Here is a 19,710-nt window from a genome sequence, read left to right on the forward strand (position 1 = left end):
CCCCCTTGGCTTGAGGCACCAAACCTTGTTTCAAGAGGCAATATTGTTGCAGGACACAAATAATCATGTAAAAGTATACTCAGATAACACCCTACTTCAATATGTGGTATTGGGGGGGCCATTGATCTATTACACCAGTTATAATACATTATAAGTGCTTTTGTCACTGTGTGTAGTATTGCTGCAGCAACGCTCAGTCACCACATCTGTCACAAAGCTGCACAGTGCACAATAATACTACTAATCCACTATAATATGCTTTCTACAAAGTATATTATACAGTGGATTACCCTCCTCCCCCTTATATAGTGCACTGCACAGCAATACCAAAAAATTTGCAGCCCATTTAAATGACTTTTGTGGACATTAACAGAGCATTTGTGTCACTGCAGATGCCGATTTCTAACTGCCCCTACAGCACAGACTGGATACCTGTCCCTATACTGAAGTGAGACTGCACCTATACCGAAATACCAGCCCTGAAAAGGACTTTTGTGGACATTAACAGAGCGATTTTTGTGACTGCTGCCAATCTCTAACTGCCCCTAAAGCACCAACTGGATACCTGCCCCTAACCTGAAAAGATACTAGTAGCCTTTTCCCAAAATACCAGCCCTGAAAATAACTTTTGTGGATCTTCACAGAGCTATTTGTGTCTGGCAATCTCTCCCTCATGAGCACAGCAGACCTCTCCCTACACTGGCAAAAAGCGGAATGTGAAATGGCCGCCAAATCGGGTCTATTTATAGGGTAGAGAGACTGTCCATGTGCTGGAATGTTTCAATTGGCTGTCCCGTTCCACCTGACGGCTGTGTCACGGGTCAAAGTTCTCCCCAATGTAAACAAATATGGCTGCCGCGAACAACGCCATGTGTTCACAAATTTGGCGGGTATCGAACAAGCAAAATTTGCCGTGAACCGACCGTCGGGCGAACCGCAAGGCCACCCCTACTGTTCTGGCCCCAGACCCGGAAATTCAGATGACATACAGGTATGTGATTCTGCGCAGAATGGCTGCCCTGCTGCAGGACATGTACATGGGGTGGTCAAAACAAAAAGTCTATGGCTATGATCTGGTGGATTACATGTGAAACTCCTGGGCTCAGCTAATGACATTTAGGGCCTTAAGATTGAAAATGTGGTGGATGTCTCCTTTTGGTTTGGGAACTGTGGACAGAGAAGAACTCCTGGAACTCTTCTGGCCTTAGCTCAGTGAGATAGAGTTTGGAAGACGAATGTCATAGACAGGTTAGGGCTTTAGAAAGGGCCTCCAATGGCTGTCAATGTGGTGCCTTCTCCACTCTCCATCTCACTAATAAAACCCCAATGGATGACTCTCTATGAACTGATCACATTCCAATCACCGATCATCTAATCATTGGTAAAAAAGAAGACTCGGCACAGAATATTGTACGAAGAGTTTTTATTGGACAAGATCAGAATAAGCGATTACCACACAGTAAATGATATGAATAAAATAAAGCTTAAATCTTTTATAATAGAATTAACAAATGTGTCAAATGATGATTGAGGGGTCTGTGGTAATTTCAGAGAAAATGGAGAAAAAAATGTGTACCACCGTCCATAATAAGATAGATATAGGGGAAGGGAGTCTCTGCGAGGCAAGGGGACTTTGAAGGTACAGTAATGAAAAAGAGTATCAGATCATAAAAACATACAAATTTATTGAAACACATACATATAATTGTATTAAAATCAATCATAACTTGAAGAACAGACTCATGCTACCACTTATGAACACTAGGCCCAATAGGTGTAGGTCTTGCCCAACATGTTTCGCGGTATGTCATCCGCTTCCTCAGGGGTCTTATCCTGACAGAGAGTTTGTTTCACAGTTATTGAAAACTTGTATTCATATCTATTAGGAAGAAGTAAAGTCATAAATACAATAGCACATACAGCAAAAAAAGGGGGGGGGGGGGGCAGGGAGGAATAAAACCTCCGGCCGAATATTATTGTATAATTTAGATTGTTTAAATACATACAAAGCTTAGAGATGATCTTGGTATCCACAGTATTCCCAAATGGCCAAAACTGGTCACAAAGATGAGATTGGGGGAGAAGCCCCCTAATCTAGCCAAAACGGATATCAAAAAAACGCCTCCCAGGCGAGTATGGGAGTCCTGAAGATGTATATAAAATTAAATAATTGAAAAGATTGTATGGATATATAATAATTATAAGAAAAAAAGTGTCATGAATATATAATATACTTCAGTAAAAAGATCTATAGACACGCAAACTGCGTGTCATAGTGATCTTCAATAAGGATTGTATTTTGCAACATAATTGATTATATATATATAAAATGGTATTTATGTCAAAAAAGTACTCATAAGTAACTCACCAAAATAAGCTATGAGAAAGTAAAAGGCCTGAAGACTGGATGGATTAGTGGGCAGGAAACAGAGACTGTTTGTGTTGCCAACACCTAAAATAGGAAGGAGGGAGGACAAAAAGTCGAGACCCTCCAATAAACAAGATATCCTGAACAGGGACTCTGAAAAAAAACAAAGAAAAAAAAGAGAAAAATGATTCAGCAAGGTAACATGCTGATTAGGGCACTGGGTGTATATAGATAGTAGATATAAATAGATAAATTGTGCCAAAAAAGGAGGTCCTCTTAGAGTACCTCTTTCCCTTCAGGTTTCTTTTTCTATTATATCTGATTATCTGTATATTTGTATCCAACAGTCTCTGGGCTCTCCTTCCCTTGATTGGCGGGGGATTTCCAATCCTGGAGTATATCTTTGATACATCTTTTTCCTGACTTGGATTTCATGTTTATAGTCTTTCCATATTGGTAAGATCCCTTTTTTTGGCACAATTTATCTATTTATATCTACTATCTATATACACTCAGTGCCCTAATCAGCATGTTACCTTGCTGAATCATTTTTCTCTTTTTTTTCTTTGTTTTTTTTCACAGTCCCTGTTCAGGATATCTTGTTTATTGGAGGGTCTCGACTTTTTGTCCTCCCTCCTTCCTATTTTAGGTGTTGGCAACACAAACAGTCTCTGTTTCCTGCCCACTAATCCATCCAGTCTTCAGGCCTTTTACTTTCTCATAGCTTATTTCGGTGAGTTACTTATGAGTACTTTTTTGACATATATACCATTTTATATATATATATATAATCAATTATGTTGCAAAATACAATCCTTATTGAAGATCACTATGACACGCAGTTTGCGTGTCTATAGATCTTTTTACAGAAGTATATTATATATTCATGACACTTTTTTCTTATAATTATTATATATCCATACAATCTTTCCAATTATTTACTTTTATATACATCTTCAGGACTCCCATACTCGCCTGGGAGGCGTTTTTTGATATCCGTTTTGGCTAGATTAGGGGGCTTCTCCCCCAATCTCATCTTTTGGACCAGTTTTGGCCATTTGGGAATACTGTGGATACCAAGATCATCTCTAAGCTTTGTATGTATTTAAACAATATAAACTATACAATAATATTCGGCCGGAGGTTTTATTCCTCCCTGCCCCCCCCCCCCCTTTTTTTGCTGTATGTGCTATTGTATTTATGACTTTACTTCTTCCTAATAGATATGAATACAAGTTTTCAATAACTGAGAAACAAACTCTCTGTCAGGATAAGACCCCTGAGGAAGCGGACGACCTTCCCACGAAACATGTTGGGCAAGACCTACACCTATTGGGCCTAGTGTTCATAAGTGGTAGCATGAGAGTCTGTTCTTCAAGTTATGATTGATTTTAATACAATTATATGTATGTTTATTTTTTATGATTGTGATTCAATAAATTTGTATGTTTTTATGATCTGATACTCTTTTTCATTACTGTACCTTCAAAGTCCCCTTGCCTCGCAGAGACTCCCTTCCCCTATATCCAAATGTGTAAAATGTATTAATAATCATACATTGGTTGGACCAATAAAAAGCCGGCTACTTCAATAAATCAAGCTCATGTATTGTCATGATTTCCTGCCAACCCCACAGCGGGTCAGAGGGCGATGCGGGTGTAAACCAACCCCGAGTGGACTGTGGTGGTTTCACATTTCTTTATGGACTAAACAGTTCCACCCGTTACAATCCAGCGTTCATTTCCCGTAGTACCAGCAGGGGGTGCACCCTGATGTTTCATTATATTTCCTTTATTTGTAAAGAAATAAACCTTTGTTTTGAGAACATTTTGTGCACTCGTAACATTAAAAAAGGGCGCTCACCTGTGTGTATTCTCTGATGGCTAAGAAGGCTTTCTTTATGACTAAAACATTTCCCGCACTCTGAACATGAATAGGGACGCTCACCTGTGTGAATTCTCTGGTGCTGAAGAAAGTGTCCTTTTTCATTAAAACATTTCCTGCACTCAGAACATGAATAGGGAAGCTCACTTGTGTGTATTCTCTGATGTCTAAGAAGGCTTCCTTTATAATTAAAACATTTCCCGCACTCTGAACACGAATAGGGACGCTCACCTGTGTGAATTCTCTGGTGCTGAAGAAAGTGTCCTTTTTCATTAAAACATTTCCCGCACTCTGAACATGAATAGGGAAGCTCATTTGTGTGCATTCTCTCATGTCTAAGAAGGCTTCCTTTACGATTAAAACATTTCCCGCACTTTGAACATGAATACGAACGCTCACCTGTGTGTATTCTCTGATGGATAAGAAGACTTCCTTTCTGAGTGAAACAATTCCCGCACTCTGAACATGAATAGGGACGCTCTCCTGTGTGAATTCTATGGTGCTGAAGAAGGTTATTTTTCTTTTTAAAACATTTCCCGCACTCTGAACATGACAATGAATTCTCTCCTGTATGAACCCCTTTATGGTATAAAGAAGTTTCCCTGAGATGAGATGGTTTCCTGCACCCGTCGGCACTGTCAGATATTAGAGGACTATGTGAAGTATCAGGAGATTCCAATGATCTCCTCCAATGGTGAGGTCTGTCATGTATATTATGAGGAACGGGATTTACTTCTGGAGAAGATGCCATGTCATTATCTTCTGTAGTCACATCTTCCTCCGATGTCCTTCTATTCCCACCACAGAGTCCGTCTGTCAGAAGACAAGAAAAATGACCAAGAGTTTTCCACACTCATATACACTGCTCAACACTTTATAATCAGAGTATAGCATCAAGTCAGGGAAACTCCTGGGATATTCATCTGCTCAGTCAAGTAGCAGAGGGGGTTGTTACCAACAGGTGCACTAGATGGGCAACAATGAGATGACCTCCAAAACAGGAATGGTTTTACAGGTGGAGGCCACTGACATTTTTCCCTACTCATCTTTTCTGAGTGTTTGTCACTAGTTTTGCATTTGGCTGGGGTCAGTGTCACTACTGGTAGAATGAGGCCATACCTGGACCCTATAGAGGTTGCACAGGCAGTCCAACTTTTCCAGGATGGCACATCAATACCTCCCATTGCCAGCTGTGTCTCCCAGCACAGTCTCAGGAGCATGGATGAGATTCCAGGAGACAGGCAGTTACTCTAGGAGAGCTGGACAGGGCCGTAGAAGGTCCTTAACCCATCAGCAGGACCGGTATCTGCTCCTTTGTGCAAGGAGGAACAGGATGAGGACTGCCAGAGCCCTACAAAATGACCTCCAGCAGGACACTGGTGTGAATGTCTCTGACCAAACAATCAGAAACAGACTTCATGAGGGTGGCCTGAGGGCCTGACGTCCTCTAGTGGGCGCTGTGCTCACTGCCCGGCACTGTGGAGCTTGATTGGCATTGGTCATTGAACCCCAGAATTGGCAGCTCCACCACTGGCACCCTGTGCTTTTCACAGATGAGAGCAGGTTCACCCTGAGCACATGTGACAGACGTGAAAGGGTCTGGAGAAGCCGTGGTGAATGCTGAGCTGGCTGTAACATCGTTCAGCATGACCGGTTGGGTGGTGGGTCAGTGATGGTCTGGGGAGGCGTATCCATGGAGGTAGGCACAGACCTCTACATGCTAGACCATGGGTGGGCAAACTTTTTGACTCGAGGGCCGCAATGGGTTCATATATAGTGGACCCAGGGGATGGACCAAGAGTAGATGGACGGTGTGTATGTGTGAATTAATATAAATTAAATTTCAATGCCGATATGTCAGCGTGCCCCCTTTCAATGCAGATATGCCAGGGCCCCCTTTCAATGCAGATATGCCAGGGCCCCCTTTCAATGCAGATATGTCAGCGTACCCCCTTTCAATGCAGATATGCCAGCGTGCCCTCTTTCAATGCAGATATGCCAGCGTGACCCCTTTCAATGCAGATATGCCAGGGCCCCCTTTCAATGTAGATATGCCAGGGGGCCCCCTTTCAATGCAGATATGCCAGGGCCCCTTTTCAATGCAGATATGCCAGCGTGCCCCCTTTCAGTGCAGATATGCCAGGGCCCCCTTTCAATGCAGATATGGCAGCGTGCCACCTTTCAATGCAGATATGCCAGGGGGCCCCCTTTCAATGCAGATATGCCAGCGTGCCCCCTTTCAATGCAGATATGCCAGCATGCCCCCTTTCAATGCAGATATGCCAGGGCCCCCTTTCAATGCAGATATGCCAGGGCCCACTTTCAATGCAGATATTCCAGCGTGCCCCCTTTCAATGCAGATATGCCAGGGCTCCCTTTCAATACAGATATGCCAGCCTGCCCCCTTTCAATGCAGATATGCCAGGGCCCCCTTTCAATGCAGATATGCCAGCGTGCCCCCTTTCAATGCAGATATGCCAGGGCCCCCTTTCAATGCAGATATGCCAGCGTGCCCACTTTCAATGCAGATATGCCAGCGTGACCCCTTTCAATGCAGATATGCCAGCGTGCCCCCTTTCAATGCAGATATGCCAGGGCCCCCTTTCAATGCAGATATGCCAGCATGCCCCCTTTCAATGCAGATATGCCAGGGCTCCCTTTCAATGCAGATATGCCAGAGCCCCCTTTCAATGCAGATATGCCAGCGGGCTCCCTTTCAATGCAGATATGCCAGCGAGCCCCCTTTCAATGCAGATATGCTAGGGCCCCCTTTCAATGCAGATATGCCAGCGTGCCACCTTTCAATGCAGATATGCCAGGGCCCCTTTCTTTGCAGTTTTGCCAGAGTGCCACCTTTCAATGCAGATATGCCAGGGGGCCCCCTTTCAATGCAGATATGCCAGGGCCCCCTTTAAATGCAGATATGCCAGTGTGCCCCCTTTCAATGCAGATATGCCAGGGCTCCCCTCTGCGAGACCAGTGCACTTACCTCAGGCAGCGCTTCTCTTCAGTCCCCCGATGTCTCCTCGAGTCCTCCCGCCTCCTCCTTGGCCAATGGGATGGGGGTTTGCCTTTCGGCCATTTAGGAAGCGGGAGGACCCACTTCCTGATTGGCAAGGAGGAGGATCCGTGTGACAATAGCGAATTTTCATTCGCTATTGTCACACAATGGGCAGGCTCGGGGCATACTGCTCTGTGCGCCCCGGCCGCCACTGCTGAAGTTCCTCGGGCGGGCCGGTACCGTTTGATCCACGGTACCGGTCCACGGCCCGGGGGTTGGGGAACACTGTGCGCTCCGCGGGCCGGAATAAAAGGTCTGCCGGGCCGTAGTTTGCCCATTCTTGAGCTAGACAATGACACCCTGACTGCCATTATTTATTGGGATGAAATCCTTGGACCCATTGTCAGACTATATGCTGGTGCAGTGGGTCCTGGGTTCCTCCTGGTGGACAACAATGCCCGGCCTTATGTGGTGAGAGTATGCAGCCAGTTCCTAGAGGATGAACAAATTGATACCATTGAATGGCCCCCACGCTCGCCTGACCTGAATCCAATAGAACCACTTTGGGACATTCTGTTTCAGTCCATCCGATGTCACCAGGTTGCACCTCAGTCTGCTCAGGAGCTCAGTGATGCCCTGGTCCATATTTGGGAGGATATACCCCAGGACACCATCCGTCGTCTCATTAGAATGCACCGGTGTTGTCAGGCATGCATACAAGCACGTGGGGGACATACAAACTACTGAGGAACATTCTGAGTTGCTGCAATGACATTTCACGAAAACGGACTCGCCTGCTGCATCATTTTTCACTTTGATTTCCGGGCTGTCTTCGAAATCAGCCCTCTGTAGGCTGATAATTTTAATTTCCATCAAACTATGTAGCATCCTTTCCTTCCTAACACATTTCCTAGTCCATACCAGTATAGATCCTGACATATTATCTGGTCCATACCAGCATAGATCCTAACACATTACCCAGTCCATCCCAGTATAGATCCTAACACATTACCCAGTCCATACCAGTATAGATCCTAACACATTACCCTGTCCATACCAGTATAGATCCTAACACATTACCCAGTCCACACTGTGACGGTGGCGGGTATCAGACCCCTGGCCTTCTCATCACACTCGTGACCAAGGACTAGGCAATCTCACACCCTGCAGTCACTTGCATAACAATGCCACTCTCAGCTGCGCCTGGCACAAAGATTTTTCCAGCTTGCGGGACCACAATCTAGATGCCAGCAGGCTGAGAGCGATTGTCACCGGGCTAATTAAACAATTAACTCTTTCTCTGCCACCACTGCTACGTTTGAGCCCAGTGAACGCTCGTAATTTTAGAAATACCAATTATGACTTTAGAATAATCATCTGTAACACGCGCTGTCACCGCAGACAGGAGTGTCCAGAGGATTTATTCTACACAGTAGCACTCTTCAAGAGACAGGTTCATTGTTAGCTTGCGTTAAGAGCTTAGAGACAAAATTAACACTTTTCAAAATAAGGTTTAATTATAAAAAGGTTTAAATTGGTGCAAATAAAAAATATTTATAGAAAAATGGGTTACAAAGAAATAGAGACACAATTCAGCAATTTAGAAAAATAAGATAAAGAATTAGAAATAAGAATACTTGCAGTCCACGTCCTTGTATACAAAAGCTGAGTTTCAAAAGCTGAGCATGTGTGATCGGTTCTCAAAGTGATATAGAGATGTTACTTCTTTGATGTTAAAATGAGAACTGAGAACTGATCTGCTTCTCAGTAACCAGTCTGTAACCAGAGGTCCTTGACCAATAAACACAGTGGCCATGGGTGGCCCTACAGTTTAGACAATATCAAGGAACCTCCCGTATAGACAGATTTATATCATAATTCATATCTTCCAATGTCTACTAGTTGCCTTCTTGAAACTGATATATTCTTGTGCAGTATTGAATTCTATTTTCATAGACACCAAACATAGGTTATTGCCTAATAACCTCTGACCCGTAAGGCATCTGACAGCTAGCTTGTCTTCCATAGGAGCGAACGTGATCATGTATGATCTTAATTCGATAAGTATTTTATTTCTCATCCAAATATATACTTTCTAGAGACATATCTTGGCTGTGTTTACAATTATGTGTGAATGTATTACAGTTCTAATGGCCAGCTGGGCAGTGTGGTATTTCTGACCCAGCATGGTCAGTCTTAATGGCTTGCTCGTTTATGGCTTTACGACCTGGCCTGTCCTGTCTGACCATCTGCCAGGCGTCCTGTCTGCTAAGATAACAGCTCTTTTGAAGCTTGCATACTAATGTTAAGTGACCCAGGGAGTTAATTAGCTGGAGGAGAGAGAGGAGGGGGAGGAAAATATCTCTGAGTACACCTTTGCTTGCTAGACTGTGTTACTGAACAACATGGATGCCCGTGGTGACAAAATGGTTGCTTGCGACAGCTTTTAGTATACCCAGTATACGATACCATTACACCTCCACTTTTGTGGGTGCATAGGAGGGGTACGCAAATTCCCTCCTGACGCAACCGTCTCCTGCGGCTCGGCTTGTCGCGACAAAGGGGCTGCCTTTCTTATGCTGGATGGCATATGCTACTTCCCTGGGGAGCAGCTTCCGGCTCAGATAGAGGATGAGATTTTCCTCTCCTTTCGCATCCCTCTGGCCTAGGGCTGCATCTAGCCCAAAGGTAATGGCATAGGGTGGTGCCGGGACTGGACGTTTAAATTCTGGGCCCCATGTCCCAGGTGCACGGGCCAGTACCTCCGTCAGGGCCGGACGGTCCTTTTGGCACACTGGCGTCAAGGATGCCAGTTTAACCAGGGTACCGTTGGGTTTGTAGTCACAGGTTCAGCTGAGCCACTATAGTCACATCCCAGCATCCTCCGGTGGTCAGCTGTACCCAGGAATGACGTAACCAATGTTTGGGTTTGAGGAGTAGGCCAGGTCCTGGTATCCTCAGTTCCAGATCTCTGGGTGCCTACTCCTCCCTGCTGTTCCCAGTACCAAACCGCTGACATGTCCATCTGACAGTTACTGATCAGAACTGTCCAACTAGGCCTTGCCAGGTTGTTTGGGACTGCTGACAGGAGCCCTGGGTGTTCCACCCAGACAGGGCCAAACACTACCAGGCCCCTAATGCAGGCCACTGCACAAGGTTCTACCTCTCCCTGTAGATCACACGTGACCCGTAGGGAGGTGTCTGATGTGTTTTTAACCCCATCTAGCATTGTCTTAGATGCAGTCAAGCCACATGGGGTGGTGAAGGCTTGCTTGTCCTGAGCCTTCCGGGTTAGAGGGTTTGCTCCACACCCCCTGCTCAGGTTCAAGGTGGTTAGACAGCAGGCGCCAGCCAGCTGCTTTGACACCTCATGGTTCCGGCGCACGGGGTAGGCCACAATTGCAGGGCTGGCATTCAGCCTGCTAAAGGCTCCCCAAAGCCTTCTCTCGGTCTCCTGTTCTCCATTGGCCTGCGCCTCCTGTGAGACAGGAGAGGTCGCAGGTATGGGGGGAGCAGACACCCAGGCGTCCACCTCGTGGATGTCAGGGTGTGCCCTCCCAGGGTCTCCAATATCTCTGACGCGGCATGCTGTAAGCACTGCCAGCAGCATAGATACCTGGAGGGAGAAGGGTGGTTTCAGCTGAAGGCCTAAACCCACTCCCTGAGTGTCAGCTACCGCTAACAGGATACCTGTCTTTCCCAGTTCAGGGGTACTACCTTTGCCCCTGGCATGTGCTGGGCTAGGTTGCAGTGTAAGAATCAGGTTAGGCCACAGACCATAGTGTGTTACCCCAGGCCAGGCCCTCCTGATCTCACAGGGATCCTTACAAAACAGTTCAAGTGACACCTTCAATACATGTCTGTGAGGTTGACTGGACACAATGAGCAGCTGGTTAACCCCTTCAGTCTCCAGGCCTCCTGTCTGTTGGCCTGCCACACCTATCTATTCACTGTCCCAGTCAAGCTGTTGTGTACTCTTCTCAGCAGGGGGCCAATCAGCTCCACTCCTGAGTTGTTTGAGAGCCTGGTCGATCTGCAGTGCTGGCTTACAGGCGGAACAAGTCCCAGCCAGCTGTCCTGTGGTAAACAAAGACAGCTGCTGAGGCTTAACAGAGGTGGAGTTCACTGGGTCAGAACAGGGAGAAGGCACAGAGACCTCCTCCTTCTGTTCTGCGACCAGGGCCTGCATCTCCGCTGCCTTTTCAGCTCTGCGAGGGACCATCAACATTGGCAAAACATCATTAGCATTATCATCATTAGCATCATCATTTTCACCATCATTAGCATAATAATTTTCATCATCATTATCAGCATTATTAAAGCATACCCCTGGTAACTTCACAGGCAAGGGGCTCTTCTTTAATTCTTCAAAAGATGGAAGACCTGGTAATTCAACGCTACCCTTCCCCTCCCCCTCCCTCTGTCCATCCATAGGTTGCCCAGACATTAACCCAACATCTGCACACAGTACCTTGTTAAATACAGAGAGTTCCATGGAGGCATCAAGGGTGCTCTTAGCAGGGGTGTAGTAAGAAACAAGGGTACCTAAATCGGCACCCAACAAAACAGCTGTGGGGATTTCCTCAGGGACTCCCACCTCCCTCATCCCACTTCCAGCACCCCAATCAATGAAAACACAGGCACGGGGTACTTGTGAGCGGGTCCCCCCGGTGAAGGTAAAAAACATTCCAGGGATGAATCTTCTTCTTATCACTTCTGGTCTGACCAATGTGACTTCAGCTCCTGTGTCCCGGAAACCAGTTACAGTCCGGTTGCCCATGGTGACTGGCTGCAAGTTGGCGGCGGTCACCTGGGTTTTCCTGCAGACAAACAGCACAGAGGAAGAGTTGCTGGCCGGCTGACCAGGTGATGTCATCTGCTTCTGCTCAGGGCACTGCGTCCTGAGATGTCCCGCTTTCCCACAAGTGTAGCATCTGTGGGTGTCAATTGCAGTTGAGGTGACACCAGAGACTGCAGGTGCTGGTTGCTGGGGAACTTGACTCATAGGTGCAGGAGGTATTGCCATGTGCAATTTCCCTCCTTTCCAGCCATTCTGAGGAGCCTTGCGATGGTCAGATACCCGAGTGTGGATGTAGGTATCTGCCAGTTCTGCTGCTTCTTGGGCAGAGGTTGGCTTCCGTTCCAACACAAACTGTCTGACGTCTGTAGGACAGATGTGCAAGAGTTGATCTCCAATCATGAGATCCTCCAGGGACTCAAAAGAAATGGCGTTCAAGCCTTTAGTCCACTGCTGGAATGTGGTGCATAAGCGGCTTACCACATCCATATATGAGTCCCCAGGCCCCTTTTGCAGGGACCTAAATTGCTTCCGGTACACTTCCGGGGTCAGCTAGTACTTTTGGATGATTGCAGCCTTTATGGCCTCATAATCACCATCCTGTGCTGTTGGCAATTCGACGTAAGCGTCCAGGGCCTTGCCTCACAGCCCTGGCGTCAGGTACCGGGCCCACTGTGCTTGGGGCAGCCGGTTACTGACGGCAAGTCTTTTCAAAGGACAGTAGATACACATCAATGTCACTGTCCTTTTCCATGTCACTGTCCTTTTCCATACTTGGAAATTTGGCTGCCTGGCTCACAAGCAGAGCGGTGTCCCTGTGCTCTAGGGATCCGAGGTTCTGAGTCTGTCACTGTGGCTGGAGCTTAGCCATCTTCCGTTCGTGCAGACGATTAGCCTCCCTCTGTGCATCCTCTCTCTCAGCCTGGCGTTCCCTAGCCTCTCTCTCAGCCTGGCGTTCCCTAGCCTCTCTCTCAGCCTGGCGTTCCAGAAACTGCAGGTACGCCATAGGATCCACCGTCTTGATATGTTGTAGTGTTTCCTGCATTTGAGGAGAGTCTATGCTGGTCGCAGGCAAGCGGGGGCTGGTCTGCTCATGCTGTGGCTGGGGATTGACTTCCAGTGATACTCCAGTGTCAGTCTCTGCTGGCCCATCCTGCGCGGCCGTTCCTGAATCACTGGGCTCTGAGGAAACGGAAGCTTCTTCCTCTGGTTCCGCCAGAGTTTGGCTGCCTGGATATCATGCTCCCGCAGGGCATGAATCATTCCTTAACAACTTTTGCCACTGACGTCAAGTCCTCTCGATGTGCACTCTGTACTCAGATCATTTTTGCTAATTTTTTTATATTCAGAAAAACCAGGCATGTTTGCAAGCAGAAAAGATAGAACAGAAAGCAAAGATAGAAAAGAGCTGTAGAAAGTAAAGGTTGCTGTATGTTTCTTTTTAAAAAACAACAAAAAAAAAATATGCACCAGCTTGTCTCTTATGGACTGCTTTCCACAACCGTTACAATCCTTCAGTGCAGAGCTAATTCCTAACAGTGCACTGAATTCTCTTAATGCAAGACTATCCCACGTACGCTGCCAGCCAATATGTGACGGTGGCGGGTATCAGACCCCTGGGCTTCTCATCCAACTCGTGACCAAGGACCAGGCAATCTCACACCCTGCCGTCACTTGCGTAACAATGCCACTCTCAGCTGCGCCTGGCACAAAGATTTTTCCAGCTTGCGGGACCACAATCTAGATGCCAGCAGGCTGAGAGCGATTGTCACCGGGCTAATTAAACAATTAACCCTTTCTCTGCCACCACCGCTACGTTTGAGCCCAGCGGACGCTCGTAATTTTAGAAATACCAATTATGACTTTAGAATAATGATCTGTAACACGCGCTGTCACCGCAGACAGCAGTGTCCAGAGGATTTATTCTACACAGTAGCACTCTTCAAGAGACAGGTTCATTGTTAGCTTGCGTTAAGAGCTTAGAGACAAAATTAACACTTTTCAAAATAAGGTTTAATTATAAAAAAGGTTTAAATTGGTGCAAATAAAAATATTTACAGAAAAATGGGTTACAAAGAAATAGAGACACAATTCAGCAATTTAGAAAAATAAGATAAAGAAATAGAAAAAAGAATACACGTCCGTGTATTATCAGAGTTTCAAAAGCTGAGCATGTGTGATCGGTCCTCAAAGTAATATAGAGATGTTCCTTCTTTGGTGTTTACAGTTCACGTCCGTGTATTATCAGAGTTTCAAAAGCTGAGCATGTGTGATCGGTCCTCAAAGTAATATAGAGATGTTCCTTCTTCGGTGTTACTTCTTTGATGTTAAAATGAGAACTGATCTGCTTCTCTCCCTTTTCTCTGAGACCGCAGGGGGTGTAACCAGAGGTCCTTGACCAATAAACACAGTGGCCATGGGCGGCCCTACAGTTTAGACAATATCAAGTAACCTCCCGTATATACAGATTTATAACAGAATTCATATCTTCCAATGTCTACCAGTCGCCTTCTTGAAACTGATATATTCTTGTGCAGCATTGAATTCTATTTTCATAGACACCAAACACAGGTTATCTCCTAATAACCTCTGACCCGTAAGGCATCTGACAGCTAGCTTGTCTTCCATAGGAGCGAACGTGTTCATGTATGATCTTAATTTGATCGGTATTTTATTTCTAATCCAAATATATACTTTCTAGAGACCTATCTTGGCTGTGTTTACAATTATGAATTTGTGTGTGAATGTATTACAGTTCTACTGGCCAGCTTGGCAGTGTGGTATTTACGACCCAGCCTGGTCAGTCTTAATGGCTTGCTTGTTTATGGCTTAACGACCTGGCCTGTCCTGTCCTACCATCTGCCAAGCGTCCTATCTGCTGAGATAGCAGCTCTTTTGAAGCTTGCATACTAATGTTAAGTGGCCCAGGGAGTTAATTAGCTGGAGGAGAGAGAGGGGGGGAGGAAAATATCTCTGAGTACACCTTTGCTTGCTAGACTGTGTTACTGGACAACAATGATGCCCGTGGTGACAAAATGGTTGCTTGCGACAGCTTTTGGGATACCCAGTGTACGATACCATTACACATACCAGTATAGATCCTAACACATTACCCAGTCCAAACCATTATAGATCTTGACGCTTTACTCAGTCCATACCAGTATAGATCCTAACACATTTCCCAGTCCATACCAGTATAGATCCTGACATATTATCTGGTCCATACCAGCATAGATTCTAACACATTACCCAGTCCATACCAGTATAGATATTCAGTATGATGTTTTTCTGGGTGCAATCACAACACCAAACTATGACAACTAACCAGATCAATGATACCACCCACCCAAACATCACTAAGTAAGCTTTAACCCATTTTTGCATAATTACCCGAGCTGATATCTGGAGAAGTTTCTTCCTCTTTAACTGCGTCCATCATCCCAACCTCCTCTGTAAAATGCTGATCACCCCTCACATAAGTCTTTTCCTTTATAACCTCAATTTGTACATTTATCAGATCTTCATCCTAAACCAACAAAATGGCAGAAATAATATTAAATACACAAAATAATAATAATAGAAGAATGATATCTCTTATGGCTTGGGATCATTTTCCTACATTCTCATCTACCTGATGATGGTGGGGGATGGTGTGATCTTCCTGTGTGAAATCCCAGGAATACGGAGGACGGGGACATCTCTCTGGTGGATTTCTGTAAATGGATGACTCCACCATGGTGTCCTGGTACTGCTTTCTGTGACCTTTTGGAAACTCTGCCTCCTCCATTACAAAATTCTCATCATCCTCCTCTTTTATCTCTTCTTTAATGTTGACCTGTGTGGAATCCCGGGAATACAGAGGACAGGGAATTCTCTCTGGTGGGTTCTCATTACTGGATCCATCTGTAGGAAACACACACACTGACTGAATACATTGTTTCTATATGTTTATCAGATGATGGGGGATCTAGGTGGAGCCTCCGTACTGCTCTCTCCTTTACAATAAAGTCTCCTCTTACCCGGTGATGTGAGGGGCGGCTGATTCTCCATCATGAAGTCTTTGTAGAAGTGGATCTACAGATCCTCAAACATCAATCCCTATACCCAAACAGTTTTTGTATTTAGTGGCCATCACTCACCTGTGCTGATGTCTGGAGAAGATTCCTCCTCTTTAACTTTGTCCATCATCCCAACCTCTTCCCTGAACTGCTGATCACCCCTCACATACGTCTCTTCTTCCTCTTTAACCTCATCTTTTATATCTATCAGATTTTCATTCTAAACAAACAAAATAGCAGGGAATGGTTTCTTTAAAATGTGAGCACAAATAACCTTATACCTAAAAGTGGAATATATTTTCATACAGTCAGATGACTTTTACGATCTCTACTTCCATCTTAACCTACCTGATGATGGTGAGGGATGGTGTGACCTTCCTGTGTGGAATCCCGGGAATATAGAGGAAAGGAACATCTTTCTGGTGGGTTCTCATTACTGGATCCATCTGTAGGAAACACACACACTCACTGAATACATTGTTTCTATGTGTTTATCAGATGATGGGGGATCTAGGTGAAGCCCCTGTACTGCTCTCTCCTTTACAATAAAGTCTCCTCTTACCCAGTGATGTGAGGGGCGGCTGATTCTCCATTATGATGTCTTTGTAGAAGTGGATCTACTGATCCTCAAACATCAATCCATATAACCAAACAGTTTTTGTATTTAGTGGCCATCACTCACCTGTGCTGATGTCTAGAGAAGATTCCTCCTCTTTAACTTTGTCCATCATCCCAACCTCTTTCCTGAAATGCTGATCACCCCTCACATACGTCTCTTCTTCCTCTTTAACCTCATCTTTTATATCTATCAGGTTTTCATTCTAAACAAACAAAATAGAAGGGAATGGTGAGCACAAATAACCTTATACCGAAAAGTGGAATATATTTTAATACAGAACAGATCACTTTTATGATCTCGACTTCCATCTTAAACTACCTGATGATGGTGGGGGAAGGTGTGACCTTCCTGTGTGGAATCCCGGGAATACAGAGGACAGGGAATTCTCTCTGGTGGGTTCCCATTACTGGATCCATCTGTAGGAAACACACACACTGACTGAATATATTGTTTCTATGTGTTTATCAGATGATGGGGGATCTAGGTGGAGCCTCCATACTGCTCTCTTCTTTACAATAAAGTCTCCACTTACCCAGGGATGTGAGGGGTGGCTGATTCTCCATCATGACGTCCTTGTAGAGATCCTTGTGTCCTTCTAAGAATCTTCTGAGAATCCTCCGCACCTCTCTGGTCAGGTCTGTGTTTTACTAATAGAAATAAGAGTGATGTCATGTGACCTCCCAGAATCCTCCTCACCTCTCCGATCAGGTCTGTTCTTTATTAATAGAGATAAGAGTGATGTCATGAGAGAAGCGAGAGAAAGAAAAGTGGCAGCATTAGGTCTGGGTGAAGAGTGGGGGACAGAAGCGTCAAATAAGGGGTGTGAGGAGTGGAGATCTGCAATGTTAAATAAGGGAATGAGGAGTGGGGGACAACAGTGTCAGTGGGGGTTGCGAAATATAGGTGAGCAGTGTGGGATGGGGGGTGAGGAGAGGGGAACAACAGTTTTGGATGAGGAATGAGAAGTAGGGAACAGGGGTGATAGATGGGGGGGGGGGGGGAGTGAGGAATGGTGGACAGCAGTGTTAGATGGGGGGGGGGGTGAGGAGTGGGGGCCCAGTTGGTGTTGGGGCAGAGGACGGAATTAATGTTAGTAGTGACGAGGGAGGAAAGCTGCTGAATTTTTCCAGAGGTGAGTGTCGGGGTCACCCCGAGCTCTGCCTCTTACCCAGATAGATTATGAGTACCTCAGCTCTGCCTGGTGAGGGCGCTACAGGAGAGCTGGAGGAAGTTTTGTTGCTCATCCTACTTATGTGATTTCACCGGGGGACTGAAATCTGATTCTCAGTGTTTTGTGTTCCTCTGTTTCTGGTCCCCCAGCATAAAAACGAAAGGAGAACATTTTCTTTATGTAATTAAAGATTATATATAGAAAATTATATCTAATTACCTCCTATGCTGCCACTTCCAGCTACGTCTCCTCTCTACTTCCTCCCTACTCACCTCTGAAATTCATATTTATATCTGACATCACTTCCTCTGTGGACCTACATCACTTCCTGTCAGTATCTTACATTTCTTCCTGTCAGTATTTTACATCTCTTCCTGTCTGTACCTCATATCACTTCCTGTCTGTGCATTCCATCTGGGAGAAGTCAGGTCACCAACTTGTGGACCATATTGTAAGGTGACCAGATTTTTAAAATGAAATCCGGGGACATATTTGTTTTTTTTGGCAAATGTTAAACTATTTTATAAGCATATTTCATTGAAATGATCTATGCAGTGTATGTGGGATGTGTTTATGGAATGATTGTATGATATATATGTTATTTCTCACATTTCGTCCATGAGATAGAAAAAATAAAAAGATAAAGATACTTTTTAGAATTTTTTGGGATAGGGCTATCAAATGTTAGGAAGATAAGATAGAGGAAAAACTTGGAGGGGGGGGGGATGGGGTGGCTAAATTCAAATCTAATGCGGCAGGAGTGATGGTGTCACCCTCTCTGCAAAAGGTAAGAAATACTGCAGAGCTGCAATGTGCAAATAGTGGTGAAACCCCCGATATATAATCATAATAAAATGTAAAATATGCACATTAATTGTACTATTTATTATGATTATATATGGGGGAGGGGGGTCAGCACTATTTGCACATTGCAGCTCTGCGATATTTATTACCTTTTGCAGAGAGGGTGACACCATCACTACTATATTGTAATACAGGACAGGATATTCATTTATAGGTTTTACCATTATAAGTCCATTTGTAGAATTTTATAGATGAAGTGTAGGGCAGTGCAGCATTTTTTGTTTTTTATTGTTGCACGTTAGATGAGGGAACCGATAACAAGATTCTCTTATTGCTTTTCAGATTTTTTTAGTTGCATGGTAGTTGTTTTACTTGATTTGTTATGTCCCCTGTATGCTGGTGGTCAGTGTACCCCCTGTATACTGGTGGTCAGTGTGCTCCCTGTATGCTGGTGGTCAGTGTACCCCTGTATGCTGGTGGTCAGTGTGCTCCCTGTATGCTGGTGGTCAGTGTACCCCTGTATGCTGGTGGTCAGTGTGCCCCCTGTATACTGGTGGTCAGTGTGCTCCCTGTATGCTGGTGGTCAGTGTACCCCTGTATGCTGGTGGTCAGTGTGCTCCCTGTATGCTGGTGGTCAGTGTACCCCTGTATGCTGGTGGTCAGTGTGCTCCCTGTATGCTGGTGGTCAGTGTACCCCTGTATGCTGGTGGTCAGTGTGCCCCCTGTATGCTGGTGCTCAGTGTGCCCCCTGTATACTGGTGGTCAGTGTGCTCCCTGTATGCTGGTGGTCAGTGTACCCCTGTATGCTGGTGGTCAGTGTGCTCCCTGTATGCTGGTGGTCAGTGTGCCCCCTGTATGCTGGTGGTCAGTGTGCCCCCTGTATGCTGGTGGTCAGTGTGCCCCCTGTATGCTAGTGGTCAGTGTGCCCCCTGTATGCTGGTGGTCAGTGTGCCCCCTGTATGCTGGTGGTCAGTGTGCCCCTGTATGCTGGTGGTCAGTGTACCCCC

At 45.5% G+C, this 19,710-nt stretch overlaps 1 protein-coding gene across 1 annotated transcript in view; it reads right to left on the reverse strand.

Moving 5' to 3' along the window:
- LOC309550754 (uncharacterized protein) overlaps positions 1–19,710 on the reverse strand; it is a gene marked incomplete at both ends in the record, with an annotated part of 221,992 nt that overhangs the window by 118,422 nt on the left and 83,860 nt on the right. The window contains one exon of the mRNA XM_082251092.1: positions 4,232–4,735. Coding sequence (XP_082107218.1) covers positions 4,232–4,735 — 504 coding nt within the window. The remainder of the gene's footprint in view (positions 1–4,231; positions 4,736–19,710) is intronic.

This window comes from Pelophylax lessonae (genome assembly GCF_965119305.1).
Source record: "Pelophylax lessonae genome assembly, chromosome: 1".
NCBI classification, from domain to species: domain Eukaryota; kingdom Metazoa; phylum Chordata; class Amphibia; order Anura; family Ranidae; genus Pelophylax; species Pelophylax lessonae.